General features: G+C 39.6%; 2 protein-coding genes across 2 annotated transcripts; one reads left to right on the top strand and one right to left on the bottom strand.

Moving 5' to 3' along the window:
* The first annotated feature begins 19 nt into the window (after positions 1–19).
* Positions 20–6,770, top strand: LOC146659275 (uncharacterized). Its single transcript, XM_085423266.1, has 7 exons — positions 20–161; positions 253–378; positions 2,372–2,509; positions 3,867–4,001; positions 6,058–6,108; positions 6,192–6,296; positions 6,410–6,770. The coding sequence occupies exons 1-7, from the start codon at positions 20–22 to the stop codon at positions 6,511–6,513; spliced, it is 801 nt and encodes a 266-aa protein (XP_085279392.1). The 3' UTR covers positions 6,514–6,770.
* Positions 6,771–7,074: 304 nt separating this feature from the next.
* LOC146659274 (uncharacterized) lies at positions 7,075–18,964 on the bottom strand. Its single transcript, XM_085423259.1, has 11 exons — positions 18,863–18,964; positions 18,600–18,710; positions 18,403–18,454; positions 17,987–18,097; positions 17,680–17,823; positions 15,163–15,262; positions 14,948–14,982; positions 8,217–8,333; positions 7,946–7,968; positions 7,751–7,856; positions 7,075–7,540 (listed from the first exon to the last, which is right to left on the bottom strand). Exons 2-11 carry the CDS (start codon positions 18,666–18,668, stop codon positions 7,269–7,271), a joined length of 1,029 nt encoding a protein of 342 aa, XP_085279385.1. The 5' UTR covers positions 18,669–18,710; positions 18,863–18,964; the 3' UTR covers positions 7,075–7,268.
* Between the last annotated feature and the right edge of the window lie 1,415 nt (positions 18,965–20,379).

Genomic DNA, 20,379 nt, shown 5'->3' with positions numbered 1-20,379 from the left:
CTTGTATGTTTCTTCCCAGATGCGGCCACTCTGTTTTATTTTACCATTACTGTGCTTCCTACCTTTGCTATCTTCTAACCCTGTAAAGCCCACTTGCAGTCCAACACAGTACAGCTGGCCATATATATCACCTACGTTTTGTTGTGAAAAGTGCCCTGCAGGTACAGTAACTTCCTCACATCCCATTAAAGTTCATGGCTGTGATGTCAACAGTAGTGCTTTAACTGCAAACTGATGTTTCATATATTCCAGGTGAGTTTATGGCCAGACGCTCACAGAAAAACTGTGACCATAAATGTGAACCCTGTGAAGCTGGGAAATACACAGCCGGCTACAACACGGCGATGAACTGTGAATTTTGTGACAGCTGCAGTAAACGTGAGTAACTTCACATCTTTAGCTTTGGGCGTGGAGGCGCTACAGTACATGTGAGGATTTGAAATGTGTGAAAACTTTAAGGCAATTTTTAGACTGACAGCACAAAGAGCTTTAGTGGCAGGAATGATGACGTGGTGGGTTTTACGACTTACACGTTTTTCTACAGACACATTGATTCGAGCTCTTGTACACAGATATTCCCGCTAGAGCGCACCTGTTATCTTTTAAGCAGATAGAAGAATGACAAAGCATTACAGTAAAAATACTACTCAGGACCCCCCCTCCCCTTGTTATAGTGAAACATGTGGTTGCTTATACATTTTGTGTTAGTGTGTGAGCTCTATCATGCTCTCTCTTGATGTGAGATGTGTGAGTGAGTCATTAACTCTCTGTCGACCTGACCACTGCATTTGACCAATGACTCCACAGAATTTTGACAAAGTCAGACTGCTAGCTGTTTCTCAACTCAGGATTTCAGAGAAGTTTGCATATACAAAACTTACACAAGGGGATTTCCCATTTCATGTATCAACGGGGGGATACAGTCAGAAGGAGATGAAAGACAGAAGGGGAAGAGAAGGGGGTCTGTGAAACCAACTGTGAGCCAGCACTGGGGTTTAATATGATGAGATTCTGCAGCAGAAGTTTGTGTTTACACAGTAATCTCGACATGGTCTGCGGCACAGCCCACCGAGACAGGAGGAGGCTGAAAAAGCAGACCATCTTCATGTCAGTGGAAAAAAGAGCAAAATACCAAAAAAGCAGCAAACAGTGGAAAGAGCAGAAATGTCATGTCCTATGTTATTATTACTCAGGGCTTTGTGCTGGTACAGGTGAACAAAACAGCATGTCGTGCCTTTTTTAAATGTCACTGTGGAAAACAGACAAGAGAAAACACAGAACTGAGACAAATTTGAGTTTCTCGGTCTCAATTTTGGCTACATGTGCATTTTAGCTGAATTTGACTTTTTTGTGTGTCAACCAAGAAGCCTTTTTTACACATATCATAATCAAAGGGCTCACATACCTTTTTCCAAATTACAAACCAGATACATATAGACATTTAACATCGACCAAACATCTACTTATTGTTTATACACCTGCACATTAGAACAACTGTTTACATTTCTTCAGCAGAGGAAGGTGGGCGTTCAAAGCACAAGAAGGGGCTTTATACCAATTAACGGCTATGGAAATAATTCAGCCCACTCAAAAACTTTGCATAGCAGAGCAGTGATATAAAAAGTGCTTCTGTGTTGTTGGTGCCAATGATTTGTTGGTGATGATGATAAGAGTTTGGATGTGTGGACCTCAGAGGGCTTCATGGAACAAAATGCTTGGTTACCTGTTCTCTTCTGTTTACTACTCTGTATGTTTATGCTGCTTACTGCTCTCACTGCATTTTAATTCATTATTATAAGACAGCAGAGTAAAACAGTGCTGAGCACACACGTAAGAGTCGCTGCCAGCTTTAAAATGTCCACAGTCCTCGTGTTGTGACCTCAGCTGCTCATTTTATAGTAATCTGTCTGGAAAAAGTGAAAATATTTTTATTCTGCTTGTGGACCGCTGTTGGCTGGTGAGCTTTTAAGACTCTGCATGTTGTGCTACGTCCCTCTGTAACCCTAAATGCCACAAAATGATTTCTGTTTACGATTTTCACTTTGTGTGTTTGGTTTTGGGATGACTGTGACTCTTTGGAAGTCATATAAGTAGTTCGCTGATTGCTAATATGTAACATCAGATTGAGGTGTGCACACTAAAGCATCATTTAAGAAAGACCTTGTTTCATCAAACTGAAATTCTCTAAAGAAGAAGCACCAGACGTGATAATATAACGGTCTTATGACTTCAAACCAGAATCTTTACCTGTCGTGCCTAGTTTTGTGAGTCATTTCACATTTTCAGTTTTATCACAAAGACATCCTTTGCACACACTTTCAACTTTATCCGTCTTTAAATCACTTTTAACAATGACCGTGTTTTTCCACAGCAAACATGGAGGTCAAGACAGAATGCAGCGCGACTCATAACACCGTGTGCACATGTAAGGCTGGCTACAAGTGCAAAGACCAAGACTGTAAAGAGTGTGTATCCACAATCAAACCCACCGTCCCTCCATCTACTACTGGTAAGTGAGCCCTTCTCGGCACAGTCAACTAAATGTGAAACAATTGTTGACACAGTGGTTATCATTTATTCATTGCAGTGTTTTGTTTTGAATAGTTTCAACCATAACACACTTGAGGGCCACGTGCAGCATCACATTCTCATTAAGGAGCTTTGTCGTTTTGCATTCTTTCATTAACAATTTGCTACAGATTATCAGTGTAAAAGCACAAAAAATAACATTGTAGATGCGTTGCCCAAAGACATAAGATCGGAGACTAATTTAACACTACCATGAAAAGCAATAACATAACAGATATACTCATCTTTTACACCAAAATGATTTAGGCGTCAAACTTGTCTGAGTGTACAGGCTGAACCACAAAAGGGCAGCAAATGCTCATTTTTCATGAGAAGTTACTCATTTAACTACATCTGGGAATATAACTTCTTTTTATTTAAAAATACTCCTGAGAACCCATGAGTTCAAATGCCTTATTTTATGAAAACAAGACTGAAAGTAGCTCAGAGTAATAAGTTTGTTAAAAGAAACTGTTTATTTACATGTATGCACAAGAGCATTTACTAGCGTGTTTGTCTGGATCCAGTGGGGTACCTACAAACAAGGAAACATTCACACTCAAAAAATATTCATGCCCAAAGTGGTGACGTTAAGTAATCTGATTACATGAAAACATTCAGTTACGTAAGTACAACGTAAAATGTTCAAATTAATGGAATCTGGCCAAATGAAACTTACATTGAGCTCCCTAAAAAAAATAAATCACAATTAATGAATTAAATGAATAAACCTTTGATTTGATATACTTCAGTTTCATTTTGTGTTTATGAGGGCAAAGACTAATTTTTTGAGTGCATATTTTAACCCAAAGAAAAGAAGATATCAACACAAAAGTACCATCAGGATATTGTAAAGCAGCACTAACGTCAAGACTTGCTTAGAGAAACCCAATCATAGATAGTCATCACCCACAACCCTACAGAGGTCAGTCAGCTCTATGTGGCCTTTTAGCATCTTTCAGCTCGTTGTTTCTAGTTTTTAAAGTCTGCCAGTAATGAGTTTAGATGCACTTAACGCTGATGTCATCCACCTTAAACCCACTGTGTCTGCGAGGGACAAGTATGCACTCTGAGGTGATAACATCAGTGTTTAAAAAGTGTTTAAAATTCTCTAAAGAAGAAGCACCAGACGTGATAATATAACGGTCTTATGACTTCAAACCAGAATCTTTACCTGTCGTGCCTAGCTTTGTGAGTCATTTCACATTTTCAGTTTTATCACAAAGACATCCTTTGCACACACTTTCAACTTTATCCGTCTTTAAATCACTTTTAACAATGACCGTGTTTTTCCACAGCAAAAGTGGAGGTCAAGACAGACTGCAACCCGACTCATAACACTGTGTGCACATGTAAGGCTGGCTACAAGTGCTGTAAAGAGTGTGTATTGATACCAGCCACAGTCAAACCCACCGTCCCTCCATCTACTACTGGTAAGTGAGCCCTTCTCGGCACAATCAACTAAATGTGAAACAATTGTTGACACAGTGGTTATCATTTATTCATTGCAGTGTTTTGTTTTGAATAGTTTCAACCATAACACACTTGAGGGCCACGTGCAGCATCACATTCTCATTAAGGAGCTTTGTCGTTTTGCATTCTTTCATTAACAATTTGCTACAGATTATCAGTGTAAAAGCACAAAAAATAACATTGTAGATGCGTTGCCCAAAGACATAAGATCGGAGACTAATTTAACACTACCATGAAAAGCAATAACATAACAGATATACTCATCTTTTACACCAAAATGATTTAGGCGTCAAACTTGTCTGAGTGTACAGGCTGAACCACAAAAGGGCAGCAAATGCTCATTTTTCATGAGAAGTTACTCATTTAACTACATCTGGGAATATAACTTCTTTTTATTTAAAAATACTCCTGAGAACCCATGAGTTCAAATGCCTTATTTTATGAAAACAAGACTGAAAGTAGCTCAGAGTAATAAGTTTGTTAAAAGAAACTGTTTATTTACATGTATGCACAAGAGCATTTACTAGCGTGTTTGTCTGGATCCAGTGGGGTACCTACAAACAAGGAAACATTCACACTCAAAAAATATTCATGCCCAAAGTGGTGGCGTTAAGTAATCTGATTACATGAAAAAATTCAGTTACGTAAGTACAACGTAAAATGTTCAAATTAATGGAATCTGGCCAAATGAAACTTACATTGAGCTCCCTAAAAAAAATCACGATTAATGAATTAAATGAATAAACCTTTGATTTGATATACTTCAGTTTCATTTTGTGTTTATGAGGGCAAAGACTAATTTTTTGAGTGCATATTTTAACCCAAAGAAAAGAAGATATCAACACAAAAGTACCATCAGGATATTGTAAAGCAGCACTAACGTCAAGACTTGCTTAGAGAAACCCAATCATAGATAGTCATCACCCACAACCCTACAGAGGTCAGTCAGCTCTATGTGGCCTTTTAGCATCTTTCAGTCTGCCAGTAATGAGTTTAGATGCCTTTAACGCTGATGTCATCCACCTTAAACCCACTGTGTCTGCGAGGGACAAGTATGCACTCTGAGGTGATAACATCAGTGTTTAAAAGTGTTTAAAACAACAACAAATTAAAAAATAAAATATTTGTTATCGGATCGCATTTTTCATGAAACACAATGAAGAAATGTTGTTTACAACTTACAGCTTAAACAGATTTTTTTTTAATTATGGTTACGTTTTGGCACCATCAGCACTTCACAAAGGTTAGGGAATTTACTAACTTCATGTGAAGTGCTTGAGTTGCCTAAACCTAACCACAGAGGAGAGCACAGACACAGGTGAGAATGTGAGAATTGTGCACTTCTCTTGTCTACCTCAACAGCCTCCTGGCAAAGCTCTGCGCAGTGCTTAAAGGAAATTTCCTTTCATGCCTCCATCCCCCCTACAACATAACTCAGTAACAGTGTAGCAATCCATGATAACAAGTTCTAGAAGACAGGCAGATTTAGGGGTGTAGTACATGAATCTGTTAACTGATTCAAAGTCTTAATGTCGTGTCCTGTGTTATTATCACTCTGGGCTCTGTACGAGGGCAGGTGAGCAAAACAGTCTGTTGTGTCTCTTTTTTTAAATGTCACTGTAGAGGCCCTAGTTGTAGCATGTGTTTTCCTGTACTGTAATCCTGCCTACATACAGTAATGTGGACAGGTCATAGTCAGAATCCCTAAAATGTTTCTGATTCAGCTGAAACTGTTACATGACTAAAAATAATCCAAACAAATGAGCTGTTAATAATGCTTGGAAGCTATTTGCATGTTCTTGTAACTGTTTGCCTCTTCTGTAGTAACCGTGGAGAAAGGACACACACATTCAAACACACACACACACACAAACACATGATGAAATAAGTTAAACATTAGGGACAAAAGAGTGATCTCACTGACAAATCCAAGCCACAATAGTGTCATCTTGTCATCGAACTAATAATGCCTGCAGTGAGCTTATAAGGTTCTCTTTTTTTTATGTTTCCCTCTAGTGGCGACACCTGATGTTACCACCACCAGGCTCGCCACTAAACCGATTGCAGGTAAAGTAGCCAAATTGTGTTGCCTGTGAAATTATTGAACTGATGTAAATTATGGAAACTAACTCTCTCATGTGTTATTATAGATACGGTGTGGTTCCTGGTGATAATTGCCCTCCTGTGTACAGGAATTGCACTGGTTTTTGTGACAAAAATCAAGCCATTTTTAGTCTGGATTAGGTTCACTCACGGTTAGTAGATTTCTTTTAAATCACTTAATATTTTTCTTAGAACTTTTGTGTTATAAATACCCCCAAATGTTTAAATTCTTATTAAAACCATCCCGTCATTTCTTGCTGCTTAGGGTACTTCTTGGCTGAAAAACCTGCCACACAACCTGCATGTGATGAAGAAGTGTCCAAGCCCGTCCAGGAAGTGTGCGGGAAATGTGACCAACCTATGTGTTAAAGACCAGATCTGGAATTTGGAGGAGCGAGAACCTAACAAGACACTCGGTGGCACATCCCAGATGGAAAACATTCGTCACTGCTTTTGGACATTTAAATGGAGCTAAAAGGCACTCCGCGCCGTGCTGATCAGTGGAATGCCAGAAGGTGGAAAGTTTGAAACTGTTGCTGTTTCCTGAGAGGACAGATGATCATTTTGGCATCTGTGACTTTGAAGTGTATAAAATTGTGGTGGGTAAAAATCTTGGAACTGATAAGACAGAGGGGACATTGTGGCAGTGAAAGGAAAGTATGTACTATAGTACATAAAGTTAAACATATTTCATGTATATCTACATATATGTGCAGACATAATTAGCTGCTTTTGTAGCCAGCTTTTCAATATCACATGTGGATGTTCTGTGTACATTTTTTCTTCTATTTCTTTTTCATTTAAAATAAACTTAATAAATTTGACTAAAACTACCTAATAACTACCTAACAAAGCTTTCTACACCTTGGATGGCATTCTTTGCACTGAGCCAAAGAAGCTTATTAAAAGTATATACAAGAGTTCGTAAATCATAACTTACAAAGAAGACCACTTTGCAGCTGTTCTTCCGAGATTTAATACATTTCTGAGGTGAGTGTTTTCCAGAAGCTGCAGAAACAAAGTCAGTGCATCCGCAGCTTGCTGAGGAAAGACGAATATGATCCATACTCATCTGTGGTTTCAAAGTTTGTTGTATCCAAGTCTTCTGAATTTTTTGAGATGCATCATAGGATCTCCTCTTTCGACATGTGGGAGTCTTTCCCCTGCTCCTGGGAAGGGAAGAAAATGGTGTCATTCTCTCCACTCCTCTCCTCCTCAGAGAGATGAATGCTGGGAGAAGATGCAGGATGAAACACTGGACAGTTTCTCTCATCCTCTTCCTCTCTCCTCGCTCTCTCAGCTGTCTTCCCGCATTCGGTCGTTGGCCCGACTTGACCCGTAAATTGACTGAGCAAGCTAAAGATGACTGTGCCTGGATTGTGCACATGGACTGGACCTACAGGGAGAAAACAAGAGCAGAGAATGCATCAAAGGATGTTTTTAGCAAGCTACAGAGATACATTAACCTATAATCTACAGAACAGGACAGCTAAGTGCAACTCGGACTCATAACGGTATCACAGCTGCATCTTTTTGTTTCTAGCATATTTTTTCTCGAGTGAGTCAAGCATTTCACATAAGAAGTCTTCATTTTACTCAGCTGTACCAAGATTGGCTGCTGAAGGTGTTGAGGGCTGCTGCTTTGTACTGAATGAGTCTCTGGGGAACTGATGAGTTGGCTCCCTTGACTTGTGAGAAGCACCTCGCCCTTCCTACAGGAGAACACAACCATGAATTTGGCGCAAACAAAGGAAAAAGGATGTAATCTATGTAAACACATGAGAGTTCATTAGACTTGTACCTCATTCCAGAGCTTTGCAATAGCTGAAAAAACAGTAGATTGAATAATGAGTAATAGGAAACTGGTGTGTTTTCACATTTCATGAGTGGTGACTCAACATGACTTAGCAAAAGCAGTGAAGAGCATATCAGCAAAGGGCATGATAACCCTAAATTCACAGTAATTTCCACACTGATCTTGTTGAACGTTTATTGTTTCTCAGAACTGATTCAATCACAGAGTTTGACAGAGGCGACAGAAAATGAGCACTTCCTGGACGTAAACATCTTACTTTGCCTTATATATGTCTCATCTCTTGGACGACAGACACAGAACAAGGTGAGAAGGGCCAAAGTTGCAAGGACACCCACTGGAATGAAAATAGCTGCCAGGTAATGGTTGACATGACCTATAGGAGAAATAAAAGGATGATTAGTGCTGTGCCTGAAATCTCTCTTTTGCAGTGTAACACATAAAAGCGTTAGCAGCTTTGTACATAAAAATCTAGAGAGAGTTTTTCATTCTATATTTAACAGAAGCAAAATGTTGCTTTTGATTGCTTATCTTTCTCCCAGCTGAGAGTTCAGTCCAGTTCTTTCCATAGATGATTAATTAGATTAACACTGTTGGCTGCATGAACATGACACTTATGTGCAGTGTCAAAAAGCTGTATTTAATTTCCTAAATGATACTCTTTCAATATTTAAAAATCATTTTATAAAATCCAGCCAGGATTATCGGGATTTTCCCTGTTTTCTTTTTGAAACCTGGGCTCCTCGACCGTGGAGTTCAGGATCAAAGTGCTTTGTCTGTACCCATAAGTAGATTCAGTGTGCAGCAGGGAAGTCATCCATCCTCACATGCACATTTTCAAAATGGACGATAGACAAGAAAAATAATAATAAATTCCCGATTAGCACTTTTGCCTCACGACAAAAGGTTCTGGGTTTGAATCCACCGTCTGGCCGGGGCCTTTCTGTGTAGAGTTTGCTCCGTGTCTTTGTGGGTTGACTCCGGCTTCCTCCCACAGTCCAAAAAACATGCACACACTGAGGGTGGCTATAGGTGTGAATCTGAGTGTGAATGCTTTTTTTTGTCCCTCTCTGCATTAGCCTTGCAACAAATTGGCAACCTGTGCTTGGTGTACACCGCCTCACATGCTACGGTAGTTGGCATGGTCTACAGCGATTGCTGGATGGATAAATGTAGAATAACAAAGCTGCTTGTTCATCTGAGTGACGGCTGCTGGAACAAAGCTGCTTTTAAGCACTGTTGTTCTGTACTTTGGGACCAGAGGCCTTTATCTACATGGAAACTGAAAGTCAAAATACAAAAAGTGCATGTCGTCAAAACAAAAAATAAAACCTGTCAATCGCTATACAGTAACTGTCTTGTAGCCAACAGGGATCCTGGGTTCATTTGTGGCTAACGAATCAGAGTGAGTTTTTGTTCTTCACAGATAAATATCCAAACCATGACAGTAACCAAGAGGACAAAACAGACTCAGTAAATCCCATCCATCCATTTATTTCTGGTTATCTGATTCAGGGTGGGGGTGAACCCAGCTGTCACAGGGTAAGAGACCACGTACACCCTGGACAGGTTGACAGTGTCTTGCAAGGCTAACACAGAGAGAGGACAACCACTCACACTCACATTCACACCTACAATGAATTTAGAAAAGACCCACACAGGCAGGGGGTGGACATGCAAACTCCACACACAAAGTTCAGTTTGGGGTCAACAGATGTCCCAAGATATTTATAAAACTGAACGCATTCAATATGACCACTTGTGCATTAGAGCATTTTATAAAATTAGTGATCATCTTTTGTCTTAACCCTTTAGCGTTCTGCTCAACCAATTGGTACACATTTTCGGGCCCTATATCTAACTTTCACTGAAATTGACCTACCTTGTTGAGTCTTTTCTACCAATTGGTTTACATCTGTAATGCCAAAAAAATCCACCAGAAGACACTGTGAATGGAAACTGTTGGCTCTTCTTATACCTCTCCCAACCAGAAGGTCAGAAACAAAAAAACATCCACCATATTTTGAGTGTTTTTGATTCAACTAAGATATAATTTTTTGATATATGATAGTGTTAGAGGACTTACTAAACAGATGTAGGTCACTTGACAGCATTAAAAACGTGAAATTAAATGTTTAATTTTTTTTTTTTTTTTTAAAGTGGTCAACCAAACAGTTAGCATTCGCACCCTTTATGGTGCTAACATAACATAACCTAAATGTTATTAAAATTGATTATTTGCCATAGAATCAGACCACTAGATCCATTTTGTTTATTCATTGCTATTGATAAATCACAGTAAGTGTTAGCACAGCAAGAATATGGTGAAATAATTTCCTCAGTAAATCATTTTTGTAACTTTCTGAGTTAATATTAGTAAAATTGTAAAAATCAAGAATAACACTTGGAAATCACACATATCACAACTGATTACCTTTTAACCAAATTAGAGTAGCTGGTAAATTAATATTACTAAGTTGTCAAAATTATAATTTCATGTTGAACAATTGGGCTACTATATGGACGCTAAACAATTATATGGCTAAAAATCACATGGTCCTGTGGCATGATACTCGTGATACCATCCACCTTCAACCACAGTGTGTTTGAGGTCATGGTTTCATAAGAAGCCAACAGGGCTGGCACTCTCCACCAGTATATTGCCAACAAACCAGATGAGTGGGGCTTTAAATTGTTCTGCCAAGCAAGTTCATCTGGCATCATCCACAACTTGCTGCTGTATCAAAGGGGCTCTACATTCTTCAATGCTCCCCTCAGTGAAAAGGAGCAGAAGCTCCCTCTAAGGACCAGGGTTGTAAAAAAAAAAAAACACTATGCAAACCCATAAAAGAGCCTCAGCTCTTCACGAGTTTCACCTTGGTCCAGAACTTGCACACCTCCTTGGGTGTCAGGTGCATTGGTACTGTATGACCGGTGGAGCTCCCCTGATGGCAGACAAAGACCTGATGAAGAAGGGCCATGGAGCCTGTTATTACAGGTCTGATGAAGGTCTGATTGCAATAAAATGGTTTGACAAGAAATGTGTCAACCTTCTAAACAATGCCTGTGGGTTCATGCCTCTTTCATCGGTGGAGCAAAGAGTCCAATGCAAAGATCACCATTCCATGCCCATCACTCATCCCTGTATATAATTAGCATATGGGAGGAATTAAGCTTTCTGATAATAATAATAATAATAATAATAATAATAATAATAATAATAATAATAATAATAATAATAATAATGGATTGGATTTATATAGCGCTTTTCGAGACCCTCAAAGCACTTTACAATTCCACTATTCATTCACTCTCACATTCACTCACTGGTGGAGGCAGCTACAGTTGTAGCCACAGCTGCCCTGGGGCAGACTGACAGAAGCGAGGCTGCCATATCGCACCATTGGCCCCTCTGGTCAACACCAGCAGGGGGTAGGTGTCTTGCCCAAGGACACAACGACCAAGACTGTCCAAGCTGGGGCTCGAACCGGCAACCTTCTGATTACAAGACGAACTGCCAACTCTTGAGGCACGATCGCCCTGATATGCTATTACACCTGTATAAGACAAGTTATAAGTTACAAGTTATGGTGATGGCATAGTCCACTGTTCGGATACATTCTTGACTTGAATACCTGGTCTACAAGAGGGACTGTGCCCTACTGGACCAGAAACCGATGGCTCTCAAAAGGTTTCCACCTGGCTGTGTCTGAACCAAGTTAACAAGCCAGCATCTAGAGTTGGACAACCATGATTCAGCTCTTCCAGACCACAGAATCAATGCTACACCCAACGACCGAAACCACAAGCAGATGTACTTGATTTGCACTGTTTTTATTTTTTAAAAACAAAAATGATTTTGCACACTAGTATTCAATCAGAAGTGGCCTGAATGTGAGTATTTTGTGCTGTAGTACATTACTCCCATTTGCAGATTAAAAAACTATGTATTTTGTTGTTTGATATAATACTTTCCTTTGATGGAATGAAAACAGCAATGTTCACTGGCATGCTACTAGAAATAAACTGTATCCAATGCCCTGGATAGTTTTGTTATTAATTTAATCATAATTTGGCCCTTTATTTGATTTTTTCAACTGTATTATCTAATGTACTTGTATTTGCATGACATTTCATACTTTTACCAAGTGACATCTCAACCATTTGGTGGAGATCAATATTTTAAAAACTACAGGGTCTATTGAAAAAAAAATGATTGTGGTTATTGCTCACCGAAATCAATAAGAAATGCAAACAAAAACAATTTCCATTGCTTTTTTCTTGGTGTGGACCTCAAAGGGTTAATTCAGTGGAGCACTGGGTAGTCCCGTTATCCTGTAGCTTACTCACAATAAGTTAATTTGCATACTTTGAGACAATCCTGTTTTCTTACCCGCTCTGACACTTTTGTGTATGGTATAACAATAATATTGAAGAGAGTGCGAATCCCCGTAGGATGGCAGTCAAGGAGCAGATCTGATCTCCATAGTGGGGATAAGGTTCATTTACCCAAATTCAAAAAGTCAAGAATTCACCCTACAATATATTTTTAAATCAAATTGTTCTAAACGCCTCCTGATTAAAATATGAAACTGACTTATGTTGAAGAGTAAAGAAAAACTAGCAAACTTTAATAGAGCATGAGACACTTTTTGAGCTGTTGAGAATTAGGTTCAGCAAGTTTACTCTGGCATTTCCAGGCCCGAGATTAACCCAACTTAAAGTGCCAAAAACTGCAGTTCGAATTGTTCATAACTGGCAATAGACAACTTAGACACCATTTCTGCCCCCACCCTCGTCTGGACCACTTCCCATTTTAAAACAGCCCATTGTTTTGTTTTCAGAGCTGATTTCCGGAGCTCTCCAGTAAGTGAATGTTGTTCGCTCCTGTGTTTCCGTCTAACCTTCACTTTCTATCAATCTCCCTCGGACCTTTTGCCCTTTATCAGACAATAGGACACAGTTATCTCTTCCCTGTTAGAGTAACACCTATTGTTTCAAAGATATGCTGCTAGTAGCTACCAGAGAAAACAAGAGTGCTATCATCCTTCTGTTTGGTTGTACGAGTAAGCTTTCCCAGGAGAGTTTGTATCCAGTGATGCACAGAACTGCATAAAAAAGCCTTATAGACAACTGACAGTACACCAGTAGTGTTATTATTCTATTGCTGCCACATTCTGCAATAAAAATTTATTTTATAAATGTACAACTAATGAAACAGACTTGTCTGTTGCCTCTTTGTTTCAGACCCTGTGTTGGTAATGTGAGTTTCTCCAAAGGGTCCTTGGACTTGGGGAAAGTTCCTGCAGTGCAAATGTGGCTTTTACAGTTTCAGTCACTAGTGGTTTGGTGAGGCTGCACTTTGGTAGAGTCAGGCTTTAGCTAAATGCTAAAATACTCATGACACTGCAGCTCTTATTATGGTATCGGTTCAGTAGATATTTGATGATAAAGGTATTTTGACTAAGTAGCAGTTTCACCTGATGATCACACTAGAGCGTTGGTTCTCAAACTGTGGGGTAGTCCCTGCTGACAAGCCACAGTGACACTGCAGCTGGAACATGGACAACCAGGTGAAAATATTTTTAAATAAACGTCAATGTGGGGGTCTGAGTCATCCATGTTTTAAGCACTGAAGTTGAAGGAAACTGAGAGCTGAAACATCTACAAGAACCTTAAAAGAAGTTTAGCTGCCTACTGTAATTCATTATTATCAGGATGTCCAAAAAACTCACTGAAAAGCCTTCAGCTAATCCAAAATGCTGCAGCAAGAGTCCTGACAGGGACCAGAAAGAGAGAGCATATTTCTCCTGTTTTGGCTTCCCTTCATTGGCTTCCTGTTAGATCCAGAATTGAATTCAAAATCCTGCTCCTCACATACAAGGTCTTAAATAATCAGGCCCCATCTTATCTTAATGACCTTGTAGTACCGTATCACCCTATTAGAGCACTTCGCTCTCGCTCTGCAGGCCTACTTGTAGTTCCTAGAGTATTTAAAAGTAGAATGGGAGGCAGAGCCTTCAGTTTTCAGGCCCCTCTTCTGTGGAACCAGCTTCCAGTTTGGATTCGGGAGATAGACACTATCTCTACTTTCAAGATTAGGCTTAAAACTTTCCTTTTTGCTAAAGCATATAGTTAGGGCTGGACCAGGTGACCCTGAATCCTCCCTTAGTTATGCTGCAATAGGCTGCCGGGGGATTCCCATGATGCATTGAGTTTTTCCTTTCCAGTCACCTTTCTCACTCACTATGTATTAACAGACCTCTCTGCATTGAATCATATCTGTTATTAACCTCTGTCTCTCTTTCACAGCATGTCTTTATCCTGTCTTCCTTCTCTCACCCCAACCGGTCGCAGCAGATGGCCGCTCCTCCCTGAGCCTGGTTCTGCCGGAGGTTTCTTCCTGTTAAAAGGGAGTTTTTCCTTCCCACTGTTGCCAAAGTGCTTGCTCATAGGGGGTCATATGATTGTTGGGTTTTTCTCTGTATCTATGAAGCGCCTTGACGCGACTTATGTTGTGATTTGGCGCTATATAAATAAAATTGAATTGAAATTGAATTGAATTGAATTCAGCTCAACAATCAAAGACCATAAAACAAGTTTATTTACTACACATTTTACTAAACTTCACCTTTTTATTCTTAACGCTTAATTACGGTTCATTCTGTATGGCATGAACTTTTTCCAACATGTGAACTAAGCACATTAGAAAAAGCTGGAGAACCAATGTGATAATGAAAAATACAGTTTATCTCAAGGGCACCGTGAACATCCTCGCTGAATTATGTAGGACCTAATAGGTCTTGCAAAGGGCACTGGTGGCATTTTGGTACTCAACAAAGTCCTCGGAGGAGCATGAATTAAAATAATGTGGTGGACCAGCTCTAACTGACATAACCTCCCATAACTTTTCAGTTTCCGCTCAAATGAAAACAGTAAATACTCTCCAAACACTCCCTTTCATCCACATACACAGTCATAAAGTCTCACCTGGCGTGGGATTCGGCTCTTTCGTTGGGTGACACCTGTGTGAAGGAATAAAATGTTAAGTATTTCAAATGTGTGACCCCCCCCCCCCCCCTCCCCTCCCCATGTGATGAGGGTAGTCTACAATACTTGTATCAAAATCTGTGACAGCTTCATGTAACACAGAGATTCAGTGAAGTATTCAGTATTTACTGTATCAAAGGAAATTTGAGGCTTACCCTGGAGATTGGCAGGGTTTGGGAGAAGTGCTGGTATGTCCGGAGGAAACTGAGAAAGGCGTGTGTTTATCTCTGACTGAGATCTCTGTAGCTGCTGCTTCTAGAGAATAAACCATCACAGGATTGGTTTCAGACTTCAGAGGAAGAAAAAACCTCAAACACAGTCTCACAGACCTGCCTGAGTTACTTTACAATGTGGATAAGTACATTTTTCCACTTCATATTAAACAAGGGTAAAAGGCGACCCCTGGGCTGTCCTGCTGGCACAGGGGTGAAGGCGCTGGTCATGAACTGTATTGTCCTAGGTTGGATTTGTTGCATACAGTTCCAGTTTTTCTCTCTCCCTATTTCCTGTCATTGTTTTACCTTTATCATTAAGAACGTGAAATCCCCCCACCAACACCACCACACCACACACAGACAGACACACACACACACACACACACACACACACACACACACACACACTGACAAACAAAAACTGTTCCTCAGAACTTGATAACCTGGGTGCACTGGGAAAACAAATTCATTTTAGTTTAACCCCGTTTGTTTATTACTTGTAGGGGAGTCGCCCCCTGCTGGCTGTTACAAAGAATCCACATTTAAGCCACTTCTACACTGGCTTCATTTTTCAGATCCATCCTCTTTTACACAGTTAGTTTGATATTTTGTTGGACAGTGAAACAGTTTTTGCAGTTTTGCATCTGCACACCACAACAGTGGATTTTAAATCAAACATGACGTGACTGAAGGGCAGCCTTTCAGGGTTTTTTCCCACAGGGGTTTTAAAAAAAATACAGACATTTTCAGTCCCCCTGTTCAGAGTTTCAAAATTAACTGAACAAACTAAAGAACTAACATTAAATATAAGAACTGTTTTTAATACTTGGATGAAAAATGACTAAGTCTAGAAGTCATGGACATCACCAAATCCTGTGTTTCCTCCTTTAAGATGCTCGGGTAAGCCTTTACTGCAGCCTCCTTCAGCTCCTGCTTGTTTGTGGGTTTGCTGCATTCAGTTTTGTGTTTAATAAGTGAAAAGCAGGTTCTTCTAGGCTGACATCAGGTGACTGACCTGACAATTAAGTGAAACTGCGCTGTGCAGTGAAGTCCAATCAGTTTTGCAGCATTTGACTGAATCTGAGCAGACAGTATAGCACTGTATACTTCATCACATGATTAATAAATACCAGCCCTAGCTTGACCGGCAAACATAGACGCTCATGCCAAACACTGAACCCATCGTGTTTGACAGATCATGTCATATGCTTCAGATCATGAGCTGCTTTTCTTTTTTCAAGATTCTAGTACGGATTCATTTTGGTTTCATTGGTCCAAAGATTTTTTTCACAGCTGTGCAAAGTCTAATTTGACTTTCTTGTTCTTGAGGTAAGGCGTGTCTCGATTGTAGCCGCTGATAATGATATGCCCGCCTTCTTAAGCGTGTTCTTGACTTGGTTAGATGTTTTGAAGGGCTTTTCTTAATCAGGGAAATAATACATCATGTACTTCAGTTGTGTTCTGTGGTCTTTCAGGCATTTTGGTGTTGGTGGTGAACTGGACTGGATATCATGTTTGTTTTCATTTGTCATGAAATAACGACGAAGCAGACTTAGCCTGTCAATTGTTCTGTTACTTGGATAACAGGCTGTAAACTCTAAACACACACACACACACACACACACACACACACACACACACACACACACACACACACACAATTTTTGAAACCTCTTTGAAGTAAAACTGAAATTCTACAATTTTGATTTAAAATGTGCTGCATCTTTGACCATCAAATTTACTCTGTACAGTGTGCAGTGTGACACCGTGCTCTGCAGTGGTGGGTGTGCCAGAAATACTACTTGGTCAGCAGTGACATGTTTAAAAATATGTCACTATTTATTTTTAATAACTCGCTTGCATTTTGTCGGGGCCAAACACAGCCCTGCTGTTTGGCACTCTGCAAGAATGATCAAGTATTATACAGCTAGTTAGGGTTTTGGGTTGTTTGGTTTTTTTAGAAGACAAGGCTATGGAAGCAATTTGAATAAATCAAGAAGCAGGCAAAACTATGATCTACCAATCTGTGCAGAGCGTTGGAGTGCTGCAGATTAGAATGATTATTTTCTGCTGGTTCTTCATAAAATATACTTAGAACATAGAAAAGTGTCCTTTGTGACACTTTCATGTCAGCTTGATGGCATTGCATTTTTTAGAGAGCATAAAGATTTCCAGGAATATTTTCAAACCTGTTCATATTAGACAAGTTTTGCATATTCATGGCAACTTGAGAGGAACCTGTTCTCAGAATGATCTGATAATAACGGGAGCCAGAGCTAAGTTTACATATCCTGTCAGCTATTTTTTTTCTTTTGTTTTTTAATGGCTGCGGTAAAGTTGTTTGCTTTGACACTGGTCATTTTCTCAGCTTTAGAAGTTGTTTTGTTTGCCATAAGGCCCACTGTTGGTTTGAGCTTATCTGACATGAGAATTCAAAGTGTTCTTCTCGGTACTTACTGGTTGGGGTTGGGTCTGGCATCTTCTCACAAGACAAGCAGTTCTTTTTGTCATGGGCCCACCTGATGCATCTAAAACCATCCTCGCAGTCACATTTCATATCAGACGTACTGGTGCAGTTCTGAACCACTTTAAGATGAAACTCTGAGAAAGAGTGAAATAGAGATTATTTTAGAGACTATTCATCTCAGTACATGTGGAGTTACTATTAATGGTTTATCAGCTCTTTATAGAAAACCAGAGATCACGGGTATAGCACGATCCTGATGAAATCATTAAAGGTAGAAATGACTCATAGTTTCTTTACTAGGGTTGCAGTCTCCAAAGCAGCGATGGCATTCATCTTCATAGTTCAAGTCAGTTGTGTAACTTCCAGCAGGACAGTGTTCACATGTTGTACAATCACTCTGATACATACCTGTAAGAACAGAAAGAAACCAATGCAAACAACTTGACGACAAGCAGTGTGAGCAGACAGCCTGCACACTCAGAATGCATATTAATGAAGGATGTGGTCATACTGCACAAGCTCAGTCTGCGTCATTTTTCATCAATGCAGAAAAAAAAACAATGCATAGACAGAAAAAAACATACTTCACACCACTGTACAAAATAGAGATTCATTTTTAATAATAATTCTGAGTAAGTTTAAACTGACAAGCAGACAGCAGAATTTTAAAAATATTAATAGAAGCTCACATCAAGTTATCACACATTTCCTACCTGCAGGACAATATTTACACTCTCTCCCACCAATGTTGTAGGTGTTCTTTGGCTGTCAACACAGATAGATATTAATCACTAAAATGAAAAAGTCCTCATTAACTCATCATCCATGCCACATTCACTCATGTCAACTATTTGTCTTATTTGATAAAAGTGTATGCAGTAATTAAGGCGAATGGGTTACAAAGTCTTACTGTGGGAAAGCTGAGCACCAACTGTGTGGATAACATCAGGAGGGCCACAGAGTATTGCACCAATCCCATTCTGTGGACAGATGTAAAGCTGCCAATCGTCTACAAACACCACTGCGAAAAGGACAAGGATCAAAATCTATAAAAGCTAACGCAACTACCAAGTTAGTATCACAAATAAAGACTATTACAATAAAACGATAATTGTAAAAGAAAGAAAGAAAGAAAGAAAGAAAGAAAGAAAGAAAGAAAACAATTATTTTTACCTTCAGTATGATGTGCCTTTTGTTCTACTTCTGTTGTTTTGCTAACTTCCTCAAGATGTGCCTCACTCTTTCTACTCTCTCTCTCTGTGTGTGTGTGTGTGTGTCGTTTTACTCACGCTACTGATTCTGTGTCATTGTTTCCTTACCTGGTTATATCTTCCTGTCTTCCTGTTTCCCCCACACTCTGTTCTCTAGCAGGCAGCTAAAACTGACTAACATTTACACGTCAAAGCCTTAAAGCCTAATCATTTTCCATATAAACTGCGACACCTCATGAGGAATAAATAGCCAGAGTAACTATTCTAACTCTTTATTTGAAAAAACAGATGAGCAGATCGTTTGTTTGAAAGTGACGCTTTACCCTTCATTTTAGATTTGAATGCCTCCTTCTTTTTTTATCATATTTAAGCACATTTTATTTCTTTTATTCTGTTTAAACTCAGCTTTAGACCAGGTAATGGATGAGTTTGCTAACTATTGATATGTTGACACTTACCTTTTTCAAGTGGGTTCTTGTAGTCTTTAAGTAGTTTAGTTGAACGTAACAGGACTTCTTTCAAAACCCAGTTACCTTCATGTCCTGTCCCCACTTAAGTTGTATGAGAAAGAGCATCTGACATAAAATCTTAGCCAATTCAAACCTGCGAAAATATCAAGAGTAAGGACGTGCAGAGTGTTGGTGTGACAGAGAAGGAAGAAGTTAAGAACAGAGCAAGTTTGAGACGGATGCTATGCTGTGGTGACCCCTAAAGGGACAAGCAAAAAGAAGAGGAAAAAGAAAAAGAAGCACATTTAAGTTTAATACTAAGGTGGACAGAAAATGCTTTTCTTTCTCACTTTCATTCCCCTCAGTTGGAGTTTTGTTTTCCTCTATGCTGTCTTTAAATGTTTGGACATGAGGAATAAGTTGGATCGTTCAATTTCTATCAACTGCTTTCTATAAACTATTGTTAGTATCTCTGGCTCTCGTCCACAGCGTGCCTTTTGTCCTGTCTTCCTCCTCCCACAACAACTGGGCGTGGCAGATGGCCCCGCCCCTCCCTAAACCTGGTTCTGCCGGAGGTTTCTTCCTGTTAAAAGGGAGTTTTTCCTTCCCACTGTTGCCAAAGTGCTTGCTTTGCTTTGGTCATATGATTGTTGGGTTTTTCTCTGTATGCATTATTGTAGGGTCTACCTTACAATATAAAGCACCTTGAGGCGACTGCTGTTGTGATTTGGCACTGTGGGGAATGCTATAAAGCCCATTTATTGTCACTCTGACTGGTCATCCTTACCCATTGCACCTGTACAAAGGAGTGTAGATTTGGAGTGCACTGCAAAGGCGGTTTGGAATTCCATGTCAGCAGGATACCAGTCTATGTTGGAAGATCTGAAGTTTTCCACAGGAATGTACTACCCTACCTATGTCAAAACATGGGAATACCCAGATGGGCAACGCGTGGTTACTACACACTTGGCTGGTGGCCAAGTAACATATTGACATATGAAACACAGCATTTCTGCAATGACTCTTTTTA

This window comes from Rhamphochromis longiceps, linkage group LG11 (genome assembly GCF_057381845.1).
Source record: "Rhamphochromis longiceps isolate RC_006_pf linkage group LG11, R_longiceps_female_GT1.1, whole genome shotgun sequence".
Classification (NCBI taxonomy): domain Eukaryota; kingdom Metazoa; phylum Chordata; class Actinopteri; order Cichliformes; family Cichlidae; genus Rhamphochromis; species Rhamphochromis longiceps.
This window is presented reverse-complemented; position numbering and strand designations above follow the sequence as displayed.

Coding starts and splice junctions, on each gene's coding strand:
- LOC146659275 (XM_085423266.1), top strand. CDS start 20: ATGCGGCCACTCTGTTTTATTTTACCATTACTGTGCTTCCTACCTTTG. Junction 4,002..6,057: donor CGTCCCTCCATCTACTACTG/GTAAGTGAGCCC, acceptor GTTTCCCTCTAG/TGGCGACACCTGATGTTACC. Junction 6,297..6,409: donor CTGGATTAGGTTCACTCACG/GTTAGTAGATTT, acceptor CTTGCTGCTTAG/GGTACTTCTTGGCTGAAAAA.
- LOC146659274 (XM_085423259.1), bottom strand. CDS start 18,668: ATGGGATTGGTGCAATACTCTGTGGCCCTCCTGATGTTATCCACACAG. Junction 15,263..17,679: donor GCCAGACCCAACCCCAACCA/GTAAGTACCGAG, acceptor TTTATTCTCTAG/AAGCAGCAGCTACAGAGATC. Junction 14,983..15,162: donor AAACCCTGCCAATCTCCAGG/GTAAGCCTCAAA, acceptor TCCTTCACACAG/GTGTCACCCAACGAAAGAGC.